General features: G+C 39.5%; 1 protein-coding gene across 4 annotated transcripts in view; it reads right to left on the reverse strand.

Moving 5' to 3' along the window:
- GANC (glucosidase alpha, neutral C) overlaps positions 1-20,704 on the reverse strand; it is a 74,663-nt gene that overhangs the window by 16,402 nt on the left and 37,557 nt on the right. For all 4 annotated transcript variants that reach the window (XM_044765081.2, XM_014857307.3, XM_070503043.1 and 1 more), the window contains 9 exons: positions 16,758-16,993; positions 13,247-13,373; positions 12,249-12,328; positions 10,255-10,398; positions 9,039-9,135; positions 5,407-5,508; positions 4,033-4,276; positions 2,546-2,610; positions 790-866 (listed from right to left, as the gene is read on the reverse strand). In XM_044765081.2, coding sequence (XP_044621016.2) covers positions 790-866; positions 2,546-2,610; positions 4,033-4,276; positions 5,407-5,508; positions 9,039-9,135; positions 10,255-10,398; positions 12,249-12,328; positions 13,247-13,373; positions 16,758-16,993 — 1,172 coding nt within the window. The remainder of the gene's footprint in view (positions 1-789; positions 867-2,545; positions 2,611-4,032; positions 4,277-5,406; positions 5,509-9,038; positions 9,136-10,254; positions 10,399-12,248; positions 12,329-13,246; positions 13,374-16,757; positions 16,994-20,704) is intronic.

Below are 20,704 nucleotides of genomic sequence, written 5' to 3' on the forward strand. Positions count from 1 at the left end.
CTCGAAGACTTTCTCCAGGATCTGTCTCCTTCCTGCTCTTCACTCTATACTCTCTTTCCCTGATCTGGTGCCCCAAAATTCTGCCCTGTCTCTTCTCCTGGCCCCTTTGAATATATTCTTGATCTGTCTCTGGAGGCTGCTCTTATCACCCATGGCTCTCTGCTCTGCAGTCCATGGGTTATTCCCACCCCTTATGTGTGCCCTTCCTGGGTTCAGTGGCCTGGGCTCCAGCAGGTCCAAGAAGATATTTCATAAAAGTAATAATAATCAACGTCAACAACCAATAAAAGAGCAGAGGAAGGCTGGAGGGGCACAGAGGAAAGTCACTGTTGTTACTTTTTACCCACTTTGGTGAGTGTCTGGAGGCCAGCTTTCAGTACCAAAACTCAGGATTCAGATAGAGCCAGAACCAAAGAGCAAAGTCTCTTCAAACTTATGTTTCCCTCCAGAGTTTGATACCTCATAGTAGAATGAAGATTTCTTCCTACCCAAAGCCTCAATGTGTTTACAAGGAGTCACTTATACAAGTCAAAATGTGAGGATAAAGAACCATTCTGATCCTCCTTGGTGTCATCACCTATTCATCTTTCTCCCTGCTCTTCCATTAAGTTTCTCGACCTCTGAGGCCAGTGGTCATGACTTACAAGAATCTTCAGTTGCTACAGTCATTTGGGCTGTCTTCACAACTACATGATGAAGAAATCTATTTGCTAATGGGTTAATTCATCAGAATGAAGGGACAAGATCTGAGACATATAAGATACGTGGCTGACTGTCATTTATTCTTACCTCATTTGATCCTGGCAGAAACACATCAACTACAGTGGCTTTTGGTTCTGTGACTGGATGAACCAACAAAGCACTTCCTGAAAAACGGAGAAGAAATAAAGCTGAGTATCATTATAAGAGGTCTGAAAACATCCTTCCCCTCTAATTGAGTGGTTTCAAAGACTACTCAACTGTGAACTTCTTGAAGATAGAGACCTTGGTGAGTTGAACCAATGATTCATCAGAGAGATGCATTGTTAGAAAGAAGACAAGTGCTCAAAGAGGTCACTGTATTATTACCTATCATGAGTCCATTTATGGCATATTAGGATAATAGGGAGGGACCCGGACACAGTCTATTACAGTCTCATCTTGTGCATGACTGCTAGTATTCCAGTAGTCTGAAAGCGCCATTGCGCCTCTCCAAGTGCTTCACTGTTTGCTCTAAGTGACGTTGAAGACGATGAGCCTACAACTGTTATCCAGAAGTGTGGTCAGCGTGGATGCTCAGACCCTCCTCCTTTGGGCAGTTATCATGGGGAAAGCTGTAATTCTCTTAAAGGCAATCTGGATTATTAATTTTGTTTTGACCTTGACATCACATGTATGTAAAATTCATCCATTTATGAATTCACTCTTTCATTCAATAAATATTTATAGAATTCCTACTGAGTGCCAGGCACTGTGCTAGTCTTTGGGAATATAGTGGCAAATAAGACAGACATGGTGCTAGCCCTTATGGGGTTCACAGTCAGTAAAGACAGACATTAAACAAGTAATTACAAATTAATTAGAGTTAAGACAAATACCAAAAAAGACAAAAGTACAAAATGGAATGAAAGTTATTTAATAAGAAGGATTGAATTTGACTATGGTAGGTGGAATTAGGTATTAGGAAGAAATTCTGGTCAGGGACATTTTCTCCAAAGAAGTAGCTATTTAAACTGAGACCTAAGGATGAGTGGAGACCTGAAGAGCTAGGTTTTTTACATTTTATATTTTCTCCTCTTTAGACACAGGATTCACCTTTTGGGCAACTCTCTGTGGAGCCTGGTTTCTTGAGCCCTACACCCAAGATGATAAACTTCCATGTTCTGGATTTGGTGGTTAACTTGTTAAAGAAGAGGCCAACAACAAAAAACAAAATCCTGTTTTTCATATGAAATAAGCTCTTCTGGGTCTTTACTATAACCATCTGGTCTTTTTTCTACTTCCCTGCCCTGTAGCGATATAAGGCTTAGGAGTGGACCCAAAACAAGAATCCCAGATTGTATCCACAAATAGAATGGATTTATATAAAGTTAACAATATTATGAGAAGTGCTACACGACAACTATAGAATACAGCTATGATCCCACTAATACACTAAAAATCCTGGTGATAGAATTTCTTTTATTTTTATTTATTTAAAAAATTTTTTTTAAAGAGTAAACTTTTTTTTTTTTAAAGATTTTATTTCTCCTTTTTCTCCCAAAGCCCCCTGGTACATAGTTGTGTATTTTTAGTTGTGGGTCCTTCTAGTTGTGGCATGTGGCACGCTGCCTCAACATGGCCTGATGAGCGGTGCCATGTCTGCGCCCAGGATTCAAACCGGCAAAACCCTGGGCTGCTGAAGCGGAGCGTGCGCAAACTTAACCACTTGGCCACGGGGCCAGCCCCTCTTTTATTTTTTGGCTTTCTCGAGATTAGAGATTTTTTAGTGCTCTTACACTAGGAAATGTAACAAAAACATAATTACAGTATTTATTGTACCTATAATTAATCAAGAAATGCTCACCTAGCATGTATTCATCTTCCACACCAAAAGCCTCTAATGCATCAGGGAACTCTATCCACAGAGGCCTGAGGAAAGAAAAAAAAATTCTTGACTTCAACATCATTAAGTGTTTTATTATTACAATTCCATCACTTAAATTTTCGGCTTTATAACTATTCAAAGGAAACTGGAAAAAGCCAAAGAGCCAAGATTCTTTTCACATGATTCAAGATTTCATGAGCAATTGCTATGATTATTAAATATTTTTCTTATGTGAAAGAGCTATCTACTAGCTTAAATCTTCCAATGAGAGATTGCGAATTCTGGTACCTGCAATTTGTCCTTCTGATTGCTGAGCACTACTATTCTGACAGGCAGAATCAGAGTGTTGTGCAACTCCAAATGCCTAACACATTTGGTGTAAAACAAATTAAATGTTTGTAAAACCATATTTTACAATGATATAAAATCTATGCCATTTCATGCTGTCACTGCCTTTCATGCATCCTATATCATTACCTATTTAAATGAAAAAAAAAAAAAGGGTTTTCTTGTTTTCAAGCTGGCAACATTTTTGGAGGGTTGAGAAACTGTTGTGTGGTTTTTTGTTTGTTTTATTGTTATTGTTGTACACAACTATCTAGGAGGTATTGGGGCTTATAAAAATAATAAAACTTTCAATATGTGTCTGGATATCAACTTAATGGTTCTCATAATTTTTTTCAATTTCATGAGGAAAAGATATTTTTTAATAAGAGAAACTTATTTTTAGCTTAATCACTAGCCTTTGTAATAATAGATTCCTTTCCTACTAAATAGTAACAGAGGTCTCTAAACCTGGCTGATGTCTAGAATCAACAGGGAGATTTCTAACAAACATAGATCCCCGGGACCTACTCGAGGAGATCCCAGTAGGATTGGAGGTGTGGCCTTGGAATCTGGATTTTTAAAAAGCTCCCCAGGGGATTCTAATCTGAGCCAGGAGTAGCAAGTGCTGATCTAGAAGTCTTGGCATACTACGTGTGTACTTGGTGTATCGTTCTCTAACCTAGAAAATTGGTTCTTCATGTCCTGCCATCAAAATAGAATCTGAATATAATTTACACACCAGAAAAACTGTTCACCTCAAGCCTGGAATGGGTTAGCCCTAAGGGTAAGATAGAGCCTAAGATGGCAGAATATGTTGTTCTTCATGAGAGGATGCTTGTGGGTTCAGTACTGAATGAATTCAGTTAGAAAGTCATTTCCTTTTTCTTTGAAAAATCTCTATTTCTGTCTCCTATCAAGTATTAACTCTTGAATCACAAAGTAGCAGGGGATCTAGCTTCTATCTTCTGTGATCTCCACTGCCTGACCGCTCACAGTTGGTGCTCAATAAGCTGACTGACTCTTCTTCACCTTTTCTTTTGAAATCATTGTGTAATTACTCATTCCCCAGGGGCTGAGGGGATCTTCTGGTATAGACATAGACTGGTTGCTGGGGCCTCTGACTGGTGAAGCCTATTTACCTCATGACGGGTTCAGAAGCAACGTGTGCATGGTAGAACAGAGAATACCAATAGGGTAGGAGGGTGTAGCGCTGTCTGATGGCTTCTCGGATGAGCCGGGTGTGTTCCTCTCCGAAGAGCCACGGTTCCCGTCGCTTGGTGTCCATAGTGGCGTGGCCACGGAAGAAGGGCTGGTAGGCTCCGGCCTGGTACCAACGCACTAGCAGCTCTGCGTCTGGGTTCCCGATGAAGCCACCTACATCAGCTGATGAGTCAGTCACAGAAAGACCGAGTGAGGCAACCAGGCTTCTAACAAATTATGCACACAGGTCAAATAAGGCCTTGAAGACTGACAGGAGAAAGGTGCTGTCTGTGCACTCAAAATGACAGGATAAAACTGTGGCCTCAAATTAGGGAGCACATACTAAAAAACTCAGCCTCTTGGATCTGACAATACACTCTCTGAACATTCTTTTCTTGTCAAAAGGTCAGAGGTTTCACTGCAAGGTCAACATTTCTGTATGTTTTTGAACCCAGGTAACCTAGAAATTGCAAAATGTCTGCCTGATTCAGTGAGTCTGTGTTTAGGGGTGGGGTGGCAGGTTGGCAATTGATTTCCTTTGAAACCAACATCTGAAGCAAGATAAAAATTACAGAAAGAACTAAAGACAAACAGATACTCAGAAGTTTAGGTAGGATTTCACGCCTAGCCTTTAAGCAGGATACATATTCTCTGTGTTGTATTTGGACCAATGCCATAAAAATCACATCTATCACAAAGTGAGATTAAGTTGCTTCTAGTCCTTCAGAAAACAAGGAGCAGCTGAACTGTACACGCTGAGCACCTTCCACACTGAGAGCGCTCAGAGCAGAGAATTATGAGGATTTGGGGAAGGCAGCCCATCAGAGAATCTAATTTTAACTAAATTTATCTCTCCCAAGAGCATATCTTTTTTTTTCTTTCAACAGTTAAAATATATCACAGAATTTTAAACCTGCTGAGTAAAAAAGATTTCTGTAAGGCTGATTTCTGATTTGCTAAATTCTTTGTAGTTCTTCCCATTTTTCTCACTTTCAAGAAGAAAAGGTATGTTTCAGAGAGACACGTGGTTATCAAGAGCATCTACTGAGGTAGCAGAGAGAGGAGGGAAAGAAGCACTCTGGCTCCACTTCTGATGACTTTATTCATGTCCTCAGTTCAGAGAAGACACAATAGCTCTGAAGCGTCCCTTTCACTCTCCTCTCTAATCTGTCCTCCTTCACTTCACTCATTTTCTCGTTCCCACGTTTATCCCCGCCCAAAACAGCCAATGAGAAGGGATTTGTGACCAGTTTTGACGAAAACATCCACACTTTTTATTTCCTCTCACGTCAAGCCTGAGCATATCACCTTACCTCCACAAAAAGAGATCCCAGTGACACTGAGAGTGAGCAACATAGGGATAGAAATTTTCAGGTAACTCCATTCTGCTGTGTTGTCGCCTGTCCACACAGCACCTTTGGTCACCAGTAACAAAATATTAAAAAAAAAAAATAAAAAATCAGCCCATGCACTCAATTTCATATTCAGATTCCTTATTTGTAATAGACAAATTACTATAAAGGAAAACCTTTCTTTCTTACCTTAAAACATACAAATTCTGATTTTCTACAATGAAAATATATTAATTTTCTAATGTGAAAAAGTTGTTAAAATCCACAAAACATTTTGTGAAGATATTCTGAAATTGCACTTCTATTTGAAGTATAACAAGTCTAAGTTTAGAAGGAACATTTTTTAAAAATCAACGTTACTGAGATACAATTTACATACAATAAATGTACCTATTTGAAGTAAAGAGTTTGATGAGTTTCGAAAAATGTATATGCCCATGTAACCAGCACCATAAGCAGGGAAGAGAACATTTCCATTACTGCAAAAGTTCACGTGGGCTTCTTTGTAGTCAATAACCCCCCACTTTACCCAACCATTGATTTGATTTCTATGACTATAAATTAGTCTTTTCTAGAATTTCACATAAATGGAAACATAATATATACTATTTTGTGTTCTAAAATGTTCTATTTTGTGTTCTTTTTTCACTCAGCATAATATTGTTGTTTCCTCCTTTTTATTTGCTGAGTAGTACTCCATAGTATGGCTATATCACAAGTTATTTATCCACCTACCTATCGATGGACATTTGGATTCTTTCCAAGTTTTGGCTATTATGAATGAAGCTGCCATAAACATTTGTGTACAAATCTTTGTGTGACATATGTTTTCATTTGTCTTGGGTAAATACCTCGGAGTGGAATTGCTGGGTCTATGTTCAGCGTATGTTGAATACTTGAAGAAAATTTCAAACTGTTTAGCAAAGTGTTTGTACCACTTTCACATTCTCAATAAACGGGAGTTTCAGTTGTTCTATATCCTTGTCAACACTTGATGGTGTCAGTCTTTTTAATTCTAGCCACTCTAACGGGTGTGTAGTGGTGTCTCTCTGTGGTTTTAATTTGTATTTCCCTAATGACTAATGATCTGGAGCATCTTTTCACGTGTTTATTGATCATTCATATGTCTTCTTTTGTAAAGTGTCTATTCAAATCTTTTGCTCATTTTTCAAAGTAGGTTGTCTTTTTATTATTTAATTGTAAAAGTTCTTTAGGTATTCTGGATACAAGTCCTTTGACAGATATATATGTATATTACAAATATTTTCTCTCTGTGGCTTGACTTTCATTTTTTTAACAATATTTTTGAAAGGATAGAAGTTTTTAATTTTGATGAAGTCCAATTTAGCATTTTCTTTTATGGTTCATGCTTTTTGTGCTCTATCCAAGAAATCTTTGCCTATCTTAAAGTCACAAAGATTTTCTATGTTTTCTTCTAGAAGTTTTGTGTTTGTTTCAGCATTTATAATTTAGGGCTATATTTCATTTTGGGTTACTTTTTGTGTATACTGTTTGGTAAGGGTCGAGGGTTTTTTCCTCCCCACATAGATACCCACTGTTCCAGCACCATTTATTGAAAAAACTCCTTTCTCCATTGAATTGTCTTGGCAACTTTGTTGCTAATTAATTGACCACATATCTGTTGGGCTCTCTGTGGATTCTCTATTTTATCCCACTGATCTACTGCCTATTCCTCCCCTTGAAAAATTGCTCTATAATTTGAGAGCAATGGCACAGACCCTCTAGGGACGTCATAAAAGCAGGAGCAATAGCAATAGCTAACATTCAACAGGCCTTTACTGACCCAGGTGTTATGCTGCTTTGCTTGTATTAGCCCACTTACTCATCACAACAACCCTATCAGGTAACCACTATTTAACCTCATTTTACGGAGGAAGGAAACACGGCAAACAGTGGCTATTATAATGTACTCAGAGTCATCCAGTTACTAAGTTGTAGAGGCAGGATTTGAGCCTCAAAGCCAGTGCTCTTGTTCTCTGTACAGCTGACAAGAGTTTGTGAAGATAGACTATATGCCACTAAAGAGACCCATAAAAGTCTCATTTTACTAAATCTTGATTATTCCTGAAGCATTTTTGTCTATCTCCTACCAAAACAGGTTTGGTAGTTATTTTTGTTTTAATCTTCCATAGAAATTTTAGGCTGTCCTATGGCCAGCAAAGAAAAATATTTTCAAGAAACTGTTCTTTTTAAACAGTACTCTAAAAATTTCCCCTTGGCTTCAAATGAGATATGTATATATCCACATAATGATTTTGAAATCGACATGACAACATTCTCATCAAGAAAGAAGGTTCCTGTAAACATGCAGATATTTTCGTGTCTCATATGGTTGTTTAGTCAGAGATTCTGACTACTGATCTCAGCACAGGCATTCTCTGTAATGCCTCACTCGCCGCACTGGGGGCAAAGCTGACAGTTTCACACAGAGCCTTGAAGACTAGGCAGTGGGCCAATACTTAAGTAATCAAAGGTTACTTAGCATGCATATCTTCTGTTATCTTTTTTTTAACTGCTGCTTATAAATGCTTTCATTAAAAAATACTTTACGTTTTTTAGTGATTAAAAATGATACTCACAGAGAATTTGGAAAACAGAGATAGGTAAAAAGAAGAAAATTAAAATCACTCATAAGCACCAAGGAAGGTACTATACTTATTGATTTCCATTATTACCTACATATGTATATTTATTTTTTAACAAAATTGGGATAATATATAAACATTTAGGCATTTTGCTTTATTTAAATCTGTTTATCATAATGTTACAAACATTTTCTCATGCAATTAAGGCACTATTTTAAACAGCCTTATTATAGTCTATCATATGGATACATCATACTTCTATAACTATTTCCTTATTGCTACATATTTGGATTTTCCTTCCTTTTGGTTTCAAGGACTAATGCTGTGGTGAGCATCTCCATATAATCTTTGCCTGAGATAACAATATTTTGGCCTTTTCTGGAGTACCACGGGGGCTGGTTTTCAGGGGTGAAGTAGGAGGCCTAATCACATCTGTGGTGTAGTACAGGCTAGATTCTTCAAATGGGGATCTAAGCTCCCAGTTATTTATTCAAGGCCAGGAGACTTAAAATAGCCTTCCTGCCACAAGGTGGTTAAGTTGAACTAGATCTGCATTAGCTACTAAACTGGATCCAGTTATAGATGACCCTGACCACAAGTAACAGCCAGGTCTATTTTAAGTCATATGGCTAAGTGGAACAGGTGTTTGAAGGAATGTGTGAGAAGTATATTTTCCCTGGTTTTAATCAATCAAAGAGGCAGGATCAGAGATGACCATCACAGCAAACTGAGATATTCTGAAGTCATTTTCTCAACTAAGTGGCCATGCCTTCAGTGGGAAACAAGTAACTAAACTTTTTATTGGTTTATTCTTTCTCATAGGACAAAATGCATACTTCAGGGCACATCACTCTCTACAATCTAGGGCACGCCCACCAGCTACTGAAAAGGAATGCATCAACACAGTGGCACCATACACCATAAACGGTCAGAAAGACAGGTTGCTAACTTGTGTTTTTAAGTCTGATCATATAAGCCATTCCTTACCATACTTTTGTGATCCAGCAAAGAAAGAACGTGTAAGAACAAAGGGTCTCTCCTTCCCTTTGGATCGTTGTATTAGTCCTTCTGCAGTAGCCATTTGCTACAAAGGCAAAGGAGAAAAATTTCAAAGAAATGATTGAATTAGGGCATTGTGCAGACATCCCCAATAAGCTATTTAACATGCAAAAAGTAAATAGTAGGTGCAAATGTGAAAGGGAAAATATTAAAATAAATCCTCAAATAATTTTCATGATGTAATGAAACTACTCTAAACTCCCCTCTTAAAAGAGTGGAAAAATTTCTCTGATTAAAATAGCAATGAAATAATGGTAAATAATAAGCTAGCAGTTATTTGGTGCTTACTATTACTAGGCATTTTGTGAGATTTTTCTCTTATAATCTATACAACAGCCTCTGAGATGGATAGGTTTCATTGATGAGAAAAGCTGAGATTCAGAGAGGTTAAGTGACTGGCCCTGGCCTACAAACAAAAATTCTCTAAAGTGTTTTGCAGTTATAGCAAGAGGCTGTTGGAGAAATAAACACATACTATCTGAAAACTGGGCTATATCTAGCCAGCAGCTCCCACCGGGAATTACCAATTGGTGGGAGGGCCATAGAAACACAGTTCCATTCTGAAAATAACAAAGAGCCATGGATATAAATTAGGGTAAGTGACTGCCAAGTCTTTTGGATGTGACTGGCAAATGGAAAACAATTCTACCACCTTCTACTGAGAAGGTTAAGTAGTTAAGGAAGGCTTTCTACATTTAAAAAGTACATTTATTGAAATGGTATATCTGTGCTCTCGATCTTACTCCTTTCGTATGAATGTAAGACTTGCTGTATTTAGGCATTTGTGAAATTTCAAAACATTTGTTTTAATTTCCTTTGTTTATTATTTATACACTGCCTACTTCATTAAAAGTCTGAGGCAGTATTCGGTGCCATGTACGAATGGCTCCTGGCAAGGAAGATGTTTCTATGTTATCATTAATCTCACAATATCCTTAAAATTCAAGTTCATCATAGAAGGAAAAGAAGCAAAGGGAGAAATAATAAGTTTTATACCACTACAACCTGATAAGAATCATTGCAGTTATTAGAAAAGACACATAAAGAGAAATGAACAGTACAGTATAGCTATTATAAAGCAAACGACTTTCAGCCCAAAAGGCAGGGCACATGGGTCCAGTTGGCTTCTTTTTGGATGTCTTACATGATAAAAACCATAGATGTTGTGTAGTTCTCTGTGCTCCCAGTTGCCATGATGAATAGCATTCTTCTGCATAGTTAGCTCTGGCCCTCTAAAGACAGAGGGTTCATTCATGTCATTCCATACGTAGAGGATGTCAGTAGATCCCTAGGAAACAAATCTTGGTCATGATAATACTCCTACAGTGACGATATTAATATGATAGTGCCCCTATTCCTCTTTCCTACTCCATTTAATTTACTTATTTATTATGTTTATCATCTATGCTAAATCAGCTGCTGGAATAAAAGCTCCACAGGCAGGGAATTTTGTCTATTCTGTTCACTGACAAATCCTTAACACCTAGAACAGTACTAGAACTGCAGAAGGTTCTCAATAAGTATTTGTTGATGAATGAAAGAATGCTGTGCTGCATTGTCTGTGAAATACATATTGCCCAGCAAGTCCACGCCGAGACGTACCCTGGAAAACCCCTACAGGAAGGGTTGTGAATATTCACAATTAGGCTTCATATCATCTATCATTTGCTCCAGCTCTTAACTAAGGGCAATTACAGCCGTCTGTGATAAGATTCTGCCTTCCCTCTAATACTTTGAAGGATCTGACAGCTAAGATACCTGTTTGTTAGCAGGATCTATAGTTTGTGTTCTACACAGCACTGTTCAATGTTGAGTGGGAAGGGGCAGCTGAGTCATCTGGCTAACAGGGTGTTACAATCCCTTCATAGACTCCCTGGTCTCTCGGCCTTTGACTCAATAGCTACAATGACAGGGAGTCCCTCAGGCAGCCCATTCCATTATTTTCGGAAAGTCCTGCTCCTTGTAACATCCTCTCACAGGGCCTAGCTTGCCTTCTGGGATACCACAGAATACTCTAATGCCTCACCCGCATGACAGTCTTTCAAATGGCTGGAGGGGTTTACATTTTCTTTTGACTCTTTACCTTCAACTATTTCTAAACGAGTATACCTCAATGAACAAGGCTATATGGTTTCCAAATATTTAACTACTTTGACTGTCCTTCTTTAGCATCCTTTAAGGGAGGGGTTGGCAAACTTTTTCTGAAAAGGGCAAGACAGTAAATATTTTCAACTTTGCAGGCCATAAGGCCTCTCTTTCCATAATTCAACTCTGCTACAGTAGTGTGAAAACAGCCATAGACGATAGGGAAATGAACGAGCATGGCCAGATTTGGCCAAGTGTTGTTTACCCAGCTCCAACGTGTTTTCTGTGTCCTAATATATGATGCTCAGAAACTAGAGTTTAGTGATTAAGAGCTAGGCTTGGGAGACAGACAGACTTGAGTTCAAATCTTGGGTACATCACTTACTAGATGGGTGAACTTAGCAGGTTTTTAAACACATGTGTGCCTCAATTTCCTCATCTGTGGGATTAGAGTTAATTATGGGTCCAACTTCAGAGGGTTATTGTGAAGATAAAATGGCATAATGTACATAAAGTGCTAACACAATGCTTGCCACATAGCAAATAGTCCATTTATATTAGGCATCATTATGATCATCATCATAATTAGTTGAAAACAGTTCTCTAGATGTGGCCTCTCCAGTTCTCTCTGTGGTTCTTGTAAGATTTTAAGAATTGATTTATTATTATACCTTACTTTTAATGTCACGTTATACTTTGCAAGATATTTTCACATATATCATCATCTTTAAATAATAGCAACAGAATACTATTTTATATAAAAATTTATATACCAATTTGAAAATATAATAAATCTCTATTATTAAGTACTTTGACATATCATAGAGTATATTATAATAGAAGTCCAAATCACAGCTTTTGTGCATTTGGTAATACACACGGCACCTCTCCCAGCACCACCAAAGTCTGTAATGCGGTTGCCATCCCTCCTTTTCATACAAGTATTACTTATCAAGAGCTACTCGATGAAGCAGACCAGTTCTATTCAATCACTTTTTTTCCTTCTTTCATCTTTCCAAGTAACTAGGAAAGAGCAAAAGAATAAAAACAAACCTGATAAGCAGAGAAAGCAAAAAGACCTGAATACCACTCTCTGACTTTGGGATTGGTGAAATCCAGGTAAGAGGAGAGACCTGTAGGGGCAGAAGAGTAGACAACGTGTTAGGAACACTGGTCTTCATGATAAGATGTGTGATAAAGAACAATATCAGATGTGAAAGCTGGGTAATCAAATGGGCACCTTACATCAAAAGTGAAAAATAGCTGATACAGAGGCACGGTCTGGTGAGCTGCAAATGAAGGCAATGCTGGACTCTAGTGACAATCACCAGAACTTTCAACCTCAGAGGCCCAGGGGAATGCCAACGAACAAGCATCACGATGGAGCCTGTCTCTTGCTAATGGCCTAAGATAGTCCAGGTAAGGATGGCAGATATCCTGGAGTGACCCCTCTGTTCTTAAAGAGAACAGAGGAGTGTTAATAAGTGGTATAAGGGGGAAAAGGAATGCATGAAAAAGGTTTCTTTACAGTGCATGGATTTGTGATAGAGTCCTATGATATGATAGAGAGGTGATTCTCTTTTGTCCTTGAGGAGTTTCTACCAAAGTTTTAAACTAATAATTTCTGAAATGAAGAATTCATAGTTGCCAGAGGCAGCTGAGGTCACTCATGAAAGGCCGGGAAGTCAAAACTGTGGGCTAACAGGGCCAAGAGGAATCCCAGGGAGAGGGGCTGCATGACCCTTTTTCTTTCTTTCTCCTCCTGTCCTTTTCTCATTCCCTGGCTTTTTATTTTATTTTTCTTTGCTTAGAGAAATAGCATGCCACTGATGTCTGCTTGTTTGTTTATTTTTTCTTCATTTATTGACTGATAACTGTATACAAAGCGCATGTACCAAGTGTTCTGAAAGACACAAAAGAAAGTAATACCACCTCTTCCTTAAAGGTGCTTACAATGTAGCAAGAGACACCCACAAGAAAGGAGTGTGACAGCCATGTGATCTTCTTTAATTAGGACTAAGCAAGTATAAATGTATAAAGTGATATCTTACCAGGCCAGCACACCCCTTCAAAGTCTCCCCCTTCATGATTCCTCACGAAGAAGCCCTGTTCTTTAGCTTTGGCATACACTGAGTAGTCAAGATCAACCTTGATGTGGGGGTCACTGATGACCACAAGCTGTCAGGACATAAAGGTTTGAAGATCTCATCAGTTTCATATAAGCCATATGTTCATTCTTATGTTTTCATCATAGTTTGGGGGTTCAAATTTTACTCAGAAACAACTACTATTGGTATGAAAATATTTCACACACCAGTAAAACCCTATAACCTTTCATGTGCTTATGGAAATATAAATTGATATTAAAACAGGCCAATGCTCTGTTATAACTATTGCTGTCCAGCCAATACATGTTAAGACAGCATTTATTAAGCTTCTATCTGTCCATGGTGCTGGATGCTATACATAAAGGATTGAGTTGGCAAGGTCCCTGCTCCCTAGACATCTGGAGGCTAAGATGACACTGACAACAGCAAACATTAAAGAAAACAAGAGAATAGCATGGTTAAAAAAACCCTCCAAAACCCAACAGTACAGACATATTTAGGAAGGAGGTTTGAGAAAAGCTGTGATCACAGCTCCATGTCTCTAGTATCTCTCCCTGCTTTCTAATACCATCACTTCCACCTAGTCTAGCGCCTCGAAACCACTTCATTTGTCTAGAACAACCTTGTAATCACCCTTCCTCATATCTATTCAAATCTATTCTACATGCTAGGGTTTAATTCTCCATTGCTCAAAAACTTTAAAAAATGTTTTAATTGTGGTAAACTATACATAACATAAAATTTACCATCTTAACCAATTCTAAGTGTACACTTCAGTAGTGTTAAGTACATTCACATTGTCGTACAATGTCCAGAACTCTTTTCATCTTGCAAAACTGAAACTCTATATTCATTAAACAACAATTCTCCATTCCCTCCTCCCCATACTCCCCAGCAACCACCATCCTTCTTTCTGTCTATGATTTTGACTATTTTAGGTATTACAGATTAGTGAAATCATATAGCATTTGTCTTTTTATGACTGGCTTGTTTCACTTAGCATAATGTCCTCAAGGTTCAGCCATGTATATCAGCATGTATCAGAATTTCCTTACTTTTGAAGGCTGAATAATATTCCATTGTATGTATATAACATGTTTTGTTTATCTATTCATCTGTTGATGGACACTTGGGTTGCTTCCACCTTTTGGCTGTTGTGAATAATGCTGATATGAACGTGGATGTACAAATTTCTGCTCAAGTCCCTGCTTTCAGTTCCTTTGGGTATATACCCATAAGTGGGATTGCTGGATTACATGGTAAATTTATTTTCAATTTTTCGAGGGACCACCATACTGTTTTCCATAGTGGCTGCACCATTTTACATTCCCACTAACAGTGTACCAGGGTTCCAATTTCTCCACATCCTCACCAACACTTGTTATTTTGATTTTTTTTGCTCAGGAAGATTGCCTTGAGCTAACATCTGTGCCAAACCTCCTCTATTTTGTATGTGGGTCACTGCCCAAGCAGTGTAGGTCCACACCTGGGATCTGAACCTGCAAACTCAGGCCGCCAAAGTGGAACATGCCAAACTTACCCACTAAGCCACAGGGCTGGCCCCTATTTTTTGTTTTTTGATAGTATCCATCTTAGTGGTATGAAGTGGTATGTCATTGTGGTTTTGATTTGCATTTCCCTAATGATTAGGGATGCTAAGCATCTTTTCATGTGCTTGTTGGCTATTTGTATATCCTCTTTGAAGAAATGTCTATCAAGTCCTTTTCCCAATTTTTAACCAGGTTGTTTGTTTTTTGGTTGTTGAGTTGTAGTTCTTTATATGTAAAGTTACTGTGCAGTAACTCCTTATTCAAAAACGTTTAATGTCTCCAAATGCATACAAAGCAGCCTAAGTAAGGTCAGATTCCCCACTACTCAAACCTTGCACATGCCTTGTCTGCCTGTCAAACCAGCCTGTGCACTGCCTTCCAAACACCACTGGGTGCGCCCGCCTCTGGCTGCACTGCCTTCTCCCTCCTCCCCTCTTCTCCACTGGTTAGAGACTCACCCTTCAGGGCTCATCTAAAACACACAAGCCCTGCTTGAGTCCAGCAGGAGGCAATCTTCTTTTGCTTGGTCCGCTCCCCACCCTGACCTTTCTTGGCTGTTATGTTACTGTCCTGTATTGTGGTTGCTGTCTACTTGCCTTTCCCCCACTCACTGTAAGACCCTAGGGGGCTCATCCGCATATTTGTTTCATCTTTAGCACAGCATCTGGAACATTCGAAGGCCTCCATAAATAACTGCTTATATAGACATAGGTTCTTGAATCAGGCAGATCAGGGTTCAGATTCTTGCCTTGCTACTTACTCACACTTGTGTGCCCTTGAGCAAAATACAAAAGCACTCTAAGCCTCAGTTTCTTTATCTAAAAAATGGAACAACAAGATCTACCTCATAATTTTGCGATGACTGGATGCAATAATGTGTTTTATCATACTCCCTGGCCCATAGTAAGTGCTTGATGAATAGTAGCTATTTATTAATTGGGAAATTAGGAGTTAATGAGATTGGCTCTGGCCACCTGTGAAAGGCCTGGGGATCAAAGGAATGGGTTGAAAAGGCAACTTTGGTCTCATGGGGAGGGACTGCAGGGTCTGTTTACATGATACATATGGGGTTTCCTCCATTTTCCTCTCTCCATTTTCTTCTCTCCCTCCGTCTTCTCATTATTGCTGCTGCCACCACCACCATGCCTGCAGTACACACTTTCCAGTGTCTTCTGCTCCTCCCCATTTTCTATTTTAGTTCTTTTCTTGGCCAGACTGACAAGTGGAGTCCATCAGGGAAGCATGCAGGAAAAATAGTGTAGTAAAGAATCTGACTCCATTTTTGACGGACTCTTCAGAGCACAAGCCCCACCACTTCCCCTTCCCCTTCTGCCCACATCTGTGCGTGCCGACAAAGAAAGCCCTGATGCTCCCTCCTCTGGTGCCAGCAGGAAGTTCAAACCACACAAACCCTGGTGCTTGCACAGGAATCTTCACCCCACTCCCACCCTCTAACTACCATCAAAACTGAGCCAGTCTCCCTTCCCAGTTCTCTCAAGCCATTTTCAAACCAGCTTGGGAGGCAGCCCTGCTCTCCCCAGAATGCCTCACTATGTGGCCTTTTCATGCCCTCTTGCTGCCAGTGTGACATCATCAACTTTGACATCAGACCCACATTTTGCATAGGGGGCTCTATCACATTACTACAGGATGGTCACAACAAATGGGACTGAATGCCAGGCCCTTCACCCTTCTGAGGACCTAGACAACTAAGGCAGGGACGGATGGCATGACCACCTTTTCACCATTGCTTTTCTGGTATCACAGTTACAATTACATTTGAAAGTACTATGTCTATGGCCATTTTTTATCAGATAGTTCTCTCCCATTAACGTGCCAAGCCAAGTTTTAAAAATGAAAAAATGTTTGTAATTAAAAGGTTCAGAGGTACTGGCTTATTTTACCTTACGTTTTTTGCTCCTGAGCAGCTCTTGCATCCTTTTGGGGTTTGGGAATCTTTTCTTGTCCCAAGTGAAGTACCTTTTGCCCTCAGTGTGCTCTATGTCCAGCCACATGACGTCATAAGGAATGTCATGTTCATCAAATCCTGCATCAACTGCTTTTACATCTTGCTCATCTTCATAGTTCCAGCGGCACTGATGGTACCCCAAGGAGAAGAGAGGGGGCAAGGCTTGTGTGCCTAAAAGAGGAAGATGACAACTGAGCCAACTACCACCACAGTGATAATTACACATTTGATAAACATTTCTTGAATATCTGCAGGGTCTAAGCACCGAGCTTGGTGATTAGAATATAGGAGAAGAAAGCATAGACCATACCCTCAAGAAAGTGGCAATTTGGCTGATGAGGCCAGCATACAAATAAATTGCTCTGCTTTGACGTATAACTTCTCTGGCAAAGGTATCAGCCTAGTGCTCTGGGAATACAGAGGGGTTAAGAAATTCTGCCTGTAGAGAAGTGTGGAGTTTTGAAAGGCTTCACTTGGTAGCAACACTTTGGTCTGGACCTTGAAGAATAAGTAGGCGTATACTAGGCAGGGAGATTGGATAGAGCATTCAGGCAGAGGGAACAGAAAAGACACAGAGGCACAGAAGTACATGATAAGCTTAGGGAAAAATAAATATTCCCGGGGAGTTACCTTGTGAAAGAGACCAGTAAAAGATGAAACTAGAGAGGCTCAGTTTGTGAAGAGCCCTGTAGTTCAGGCTAGAAATTCTAAACTTTCTGTTATAGGAAATCATCAAATGTTTGGCAAGATGTAACCTTAGCAGATCTATGTTTTAGAAAAATTAGTTAGGGAGCAGTGTTGAGACTGACTTGAAGGGAAAGAGACTGAAGGCAGGAAGAAGTGTCAAGACATTATTGTAAAAATATTTACTGATAACATGGAAGACTTCCGGTCAACCATTGGCATTTATCTCTTCCCCTCCTAAAGTTCCACTAATGTCAGAGTAAAGAAAAAAGAATAAAACCACAAAAACAAAGAGAATGACAGGAGTAATTTCAATGACATTTGGGAAGGTGGCAGGCAGGGGAGGGATGGTAACTCTCGAGCAAAGCCAGGGAAGCTCTCACCGGAGTGCCTGGGACAGGGATGGTGATGAGAAGAGCTCATCCCTGCTCCCAGAACACTAGCAGGCAGGAGAATTCCCCGCTTCCACTCCCAATACTAGAGTGTAAGACACATCCAGGCACCCAGGGCTTTCAGGCCAAACCTTATTCTTAAGCATGCAGGAATAGCCGAGGACCACCCAACATTTGAGGAAAGCCTCCAAAATGAGAGAGAGACCCACATAAAGGAATGGAACAAAAGGATCTCTGAGAAAACAGGGACAATACAAGGAACCAAAGTAAACATCAAAACATTATCATCAGCATCTCCAGGTAGACAAAAAAAGATATTGCACTCATAAAAAAAGACTGGGATAGCCTAAGACAAGAATAAAGATACTAGAAACAAGGAGCAATCAGAGGATAAGAAAGAGTTGGTAGAAATTGGAACTATGACAGCATAAATGGAAGACCTGGAACTTAAAATTGAGAAAATTGCTCAGAAAATAGACAAAAAAGGGAGGGAGATTATAAAATCTGTAGAGTAGAAAGAGAAAAAGGAGGGGAAGAAATTATCAAAGGAATAACAAAAGACTGTTTTCCAGAACTGAGGGCCACAATTCTCAAGACTGAAAGAGTCCACATCTAATACGCAGCACAAGGATTATTTTTTTAAAAAGGTTTATATCAAGGCATTTTATTGTAAAATCTGAGAATTTCAGAAATTCCAGAATATTAAAGACAAAGAGAAGATACTTAAGAGAGAAAAGATAGATCATATACAAAGGAACAGAATTCAGAGTGATTTTGGAGCAAGAATATAGAAGATAATAGAGAAATGCCTTCAAATTCTAAGAGAAATAATTTTCTGTTTTTTCTTTTCTTTTTTTTTTTAGGAAGATTAGCCCTGAGCTAACTTCTGCTGCCAATCCTCCTTTTTTTGCTGAGGAAGACTGGCTCTGAGCTAACATCTGTGCCCATCTTCCTCCACTTTATATGTGGGACGCCTGCCACAGCATCGCTCGCCAAGCGGTGCCATGTCCGCACCCGGGATCTGAATCAGTGAACCCTGCCCGGGCTGCCGAAGCGGAACATGCACACTTAACTGCTGCGCCACCGGGATGGCCCCTGAGAGAAATAATTCTCAATGTAGCTAACCAAATTAGCAGTCAAGGATGAAGGCAGAAAAAAGGATGTTTTCATACCTGCAAAGACACCGAAAGTGTACTTCTAATGCACAGTTTCGTAGGAAACTGCCAGAAGATGCTTCAAACGAACAACAAACAAAAACAAGATAATAAACCACCAAAAAGAAAAATATGGGACCTAAGAAAGGAGGGATCTAACACCAGGAAACAGCAAACTTTAGTCCTAGGATGACAGCTGTGCAGGCAGCCTCGAAAGCTGTGGTCCACATGGGAGCAGGGCGGAGAAACTTGGGAGAGAAGTCTCCAGGGAAAAACATGGAATGGATAAAGCATCTGACACCCTTGAGCATTTGAAAAATGTAAACACTAAATCTTGACTGAACCAAAAATTATTGTATAACAATATGTGGAGGGAAAAGACGGAGGGATATTATTGAGCTAAATCTTCATCAGGAGTCAACAATCCATAAACTCATAAATGGGATTTCTTTGAACGTGGCGGCAGATCCAGCGTTTCTGAAGCACTTTCCTATACACCAGGCTTATTCTCCCTAATAACAATGCTGAAAGGGCCTGCAGGTGGGCCTAGACAGTACTTATTCCTATACAGGTGTCTTCCCTTATGCACAAATTCTTTGTTGCTCCTCCCATCAAAAGTGGAATAAAATTCCTCTTCCCTCGAACATGGGCTGGACTCAGGGACTTTTAATAATGGAATGCAGGGGCCGGCTGGTGGCACAGCGGTTAAGTGCCACGTTCTGCTTCAGCGGCCCGGGGTTCTCCAGTTCGGATCCCGGGTGCGGACATGGCACCGCTTGGCATGCCATGCTGTGGTAGGCTTCCCACATGTAAAGTGGAGGCAGATGGGCACCGGTGTTAGCTCAGGGCCAGCCTTCCTCAGCAAAAAAAGAGGAGGATTGGCAGCAGATGTTAGCTCAGGGCTAATCTTCCTCAAAAAAAGAAAAAAAAAAGAACGCAGGAGAGGTGATGCTGCATTACTTTTACTTTTAACACATTTATTGAGATGTAATTCACAGACCATACAATTCTCCCACTTAAAGCATACAATTCAATGTTTTTGGCATATTACATTACCAATTTTTAAAAATTGTGGTAAAATATATACTACATAAAACTTGCCATTTTAACCATTTTTAAGTGTACAATTCAGTGGCATTAATTACATTTGCAATGTAGTACAAGTATCACCACTAGCTATTTCCAAAACTTTTATATCATCCCAAACAGAAACTCTGTAGCCATTAAGCGATAGCTTTCCATTATCCATCCCACCCTCAAGCCCCTGGTAACTGCTAGTCTATTTTTTGTCTGTATGAATTTGCCTATAGCAGGCACTTCATATAAGTGGAATCATACAATATTTGTTCTTTGGTGTCTGGCTTATTTCATTTTGCATAATGTTTTTAAGGTTCATCCATGTTGCAGCATGTCTCAGAACTTTATTCCTTGGATGGCTGAATAATAGTCCATTTTATGTATATACCACATTTTGTTGATCTATTCATCTTTGATGGGCACTTGGGTCGTTTCCATCTTTTGGCTATTGCGAATAACGCTGCAATAATCATCGGCACACAACTATCTGTTCGAGTCCTTGCTTTCAATTCCTTTGAGTTTATATCTAGGAGTGGGAGTGCTGACTTTATTAGTCAGGGTTCTGCAGAGAGAAC

Source organism: Equus asinus, chromosome 2, assembly GCF_041296235.1.
Source record: "Equus asinus isolate D_3611 breed Donkey chromosome 2, EquAss-T2T_v2, whole genome shotgun sequence".
NCBI lineage: Eukaryota > Metazoa > Chordata > Mammalia > Perissodactyla > Equidae > Equus > Equus asinus.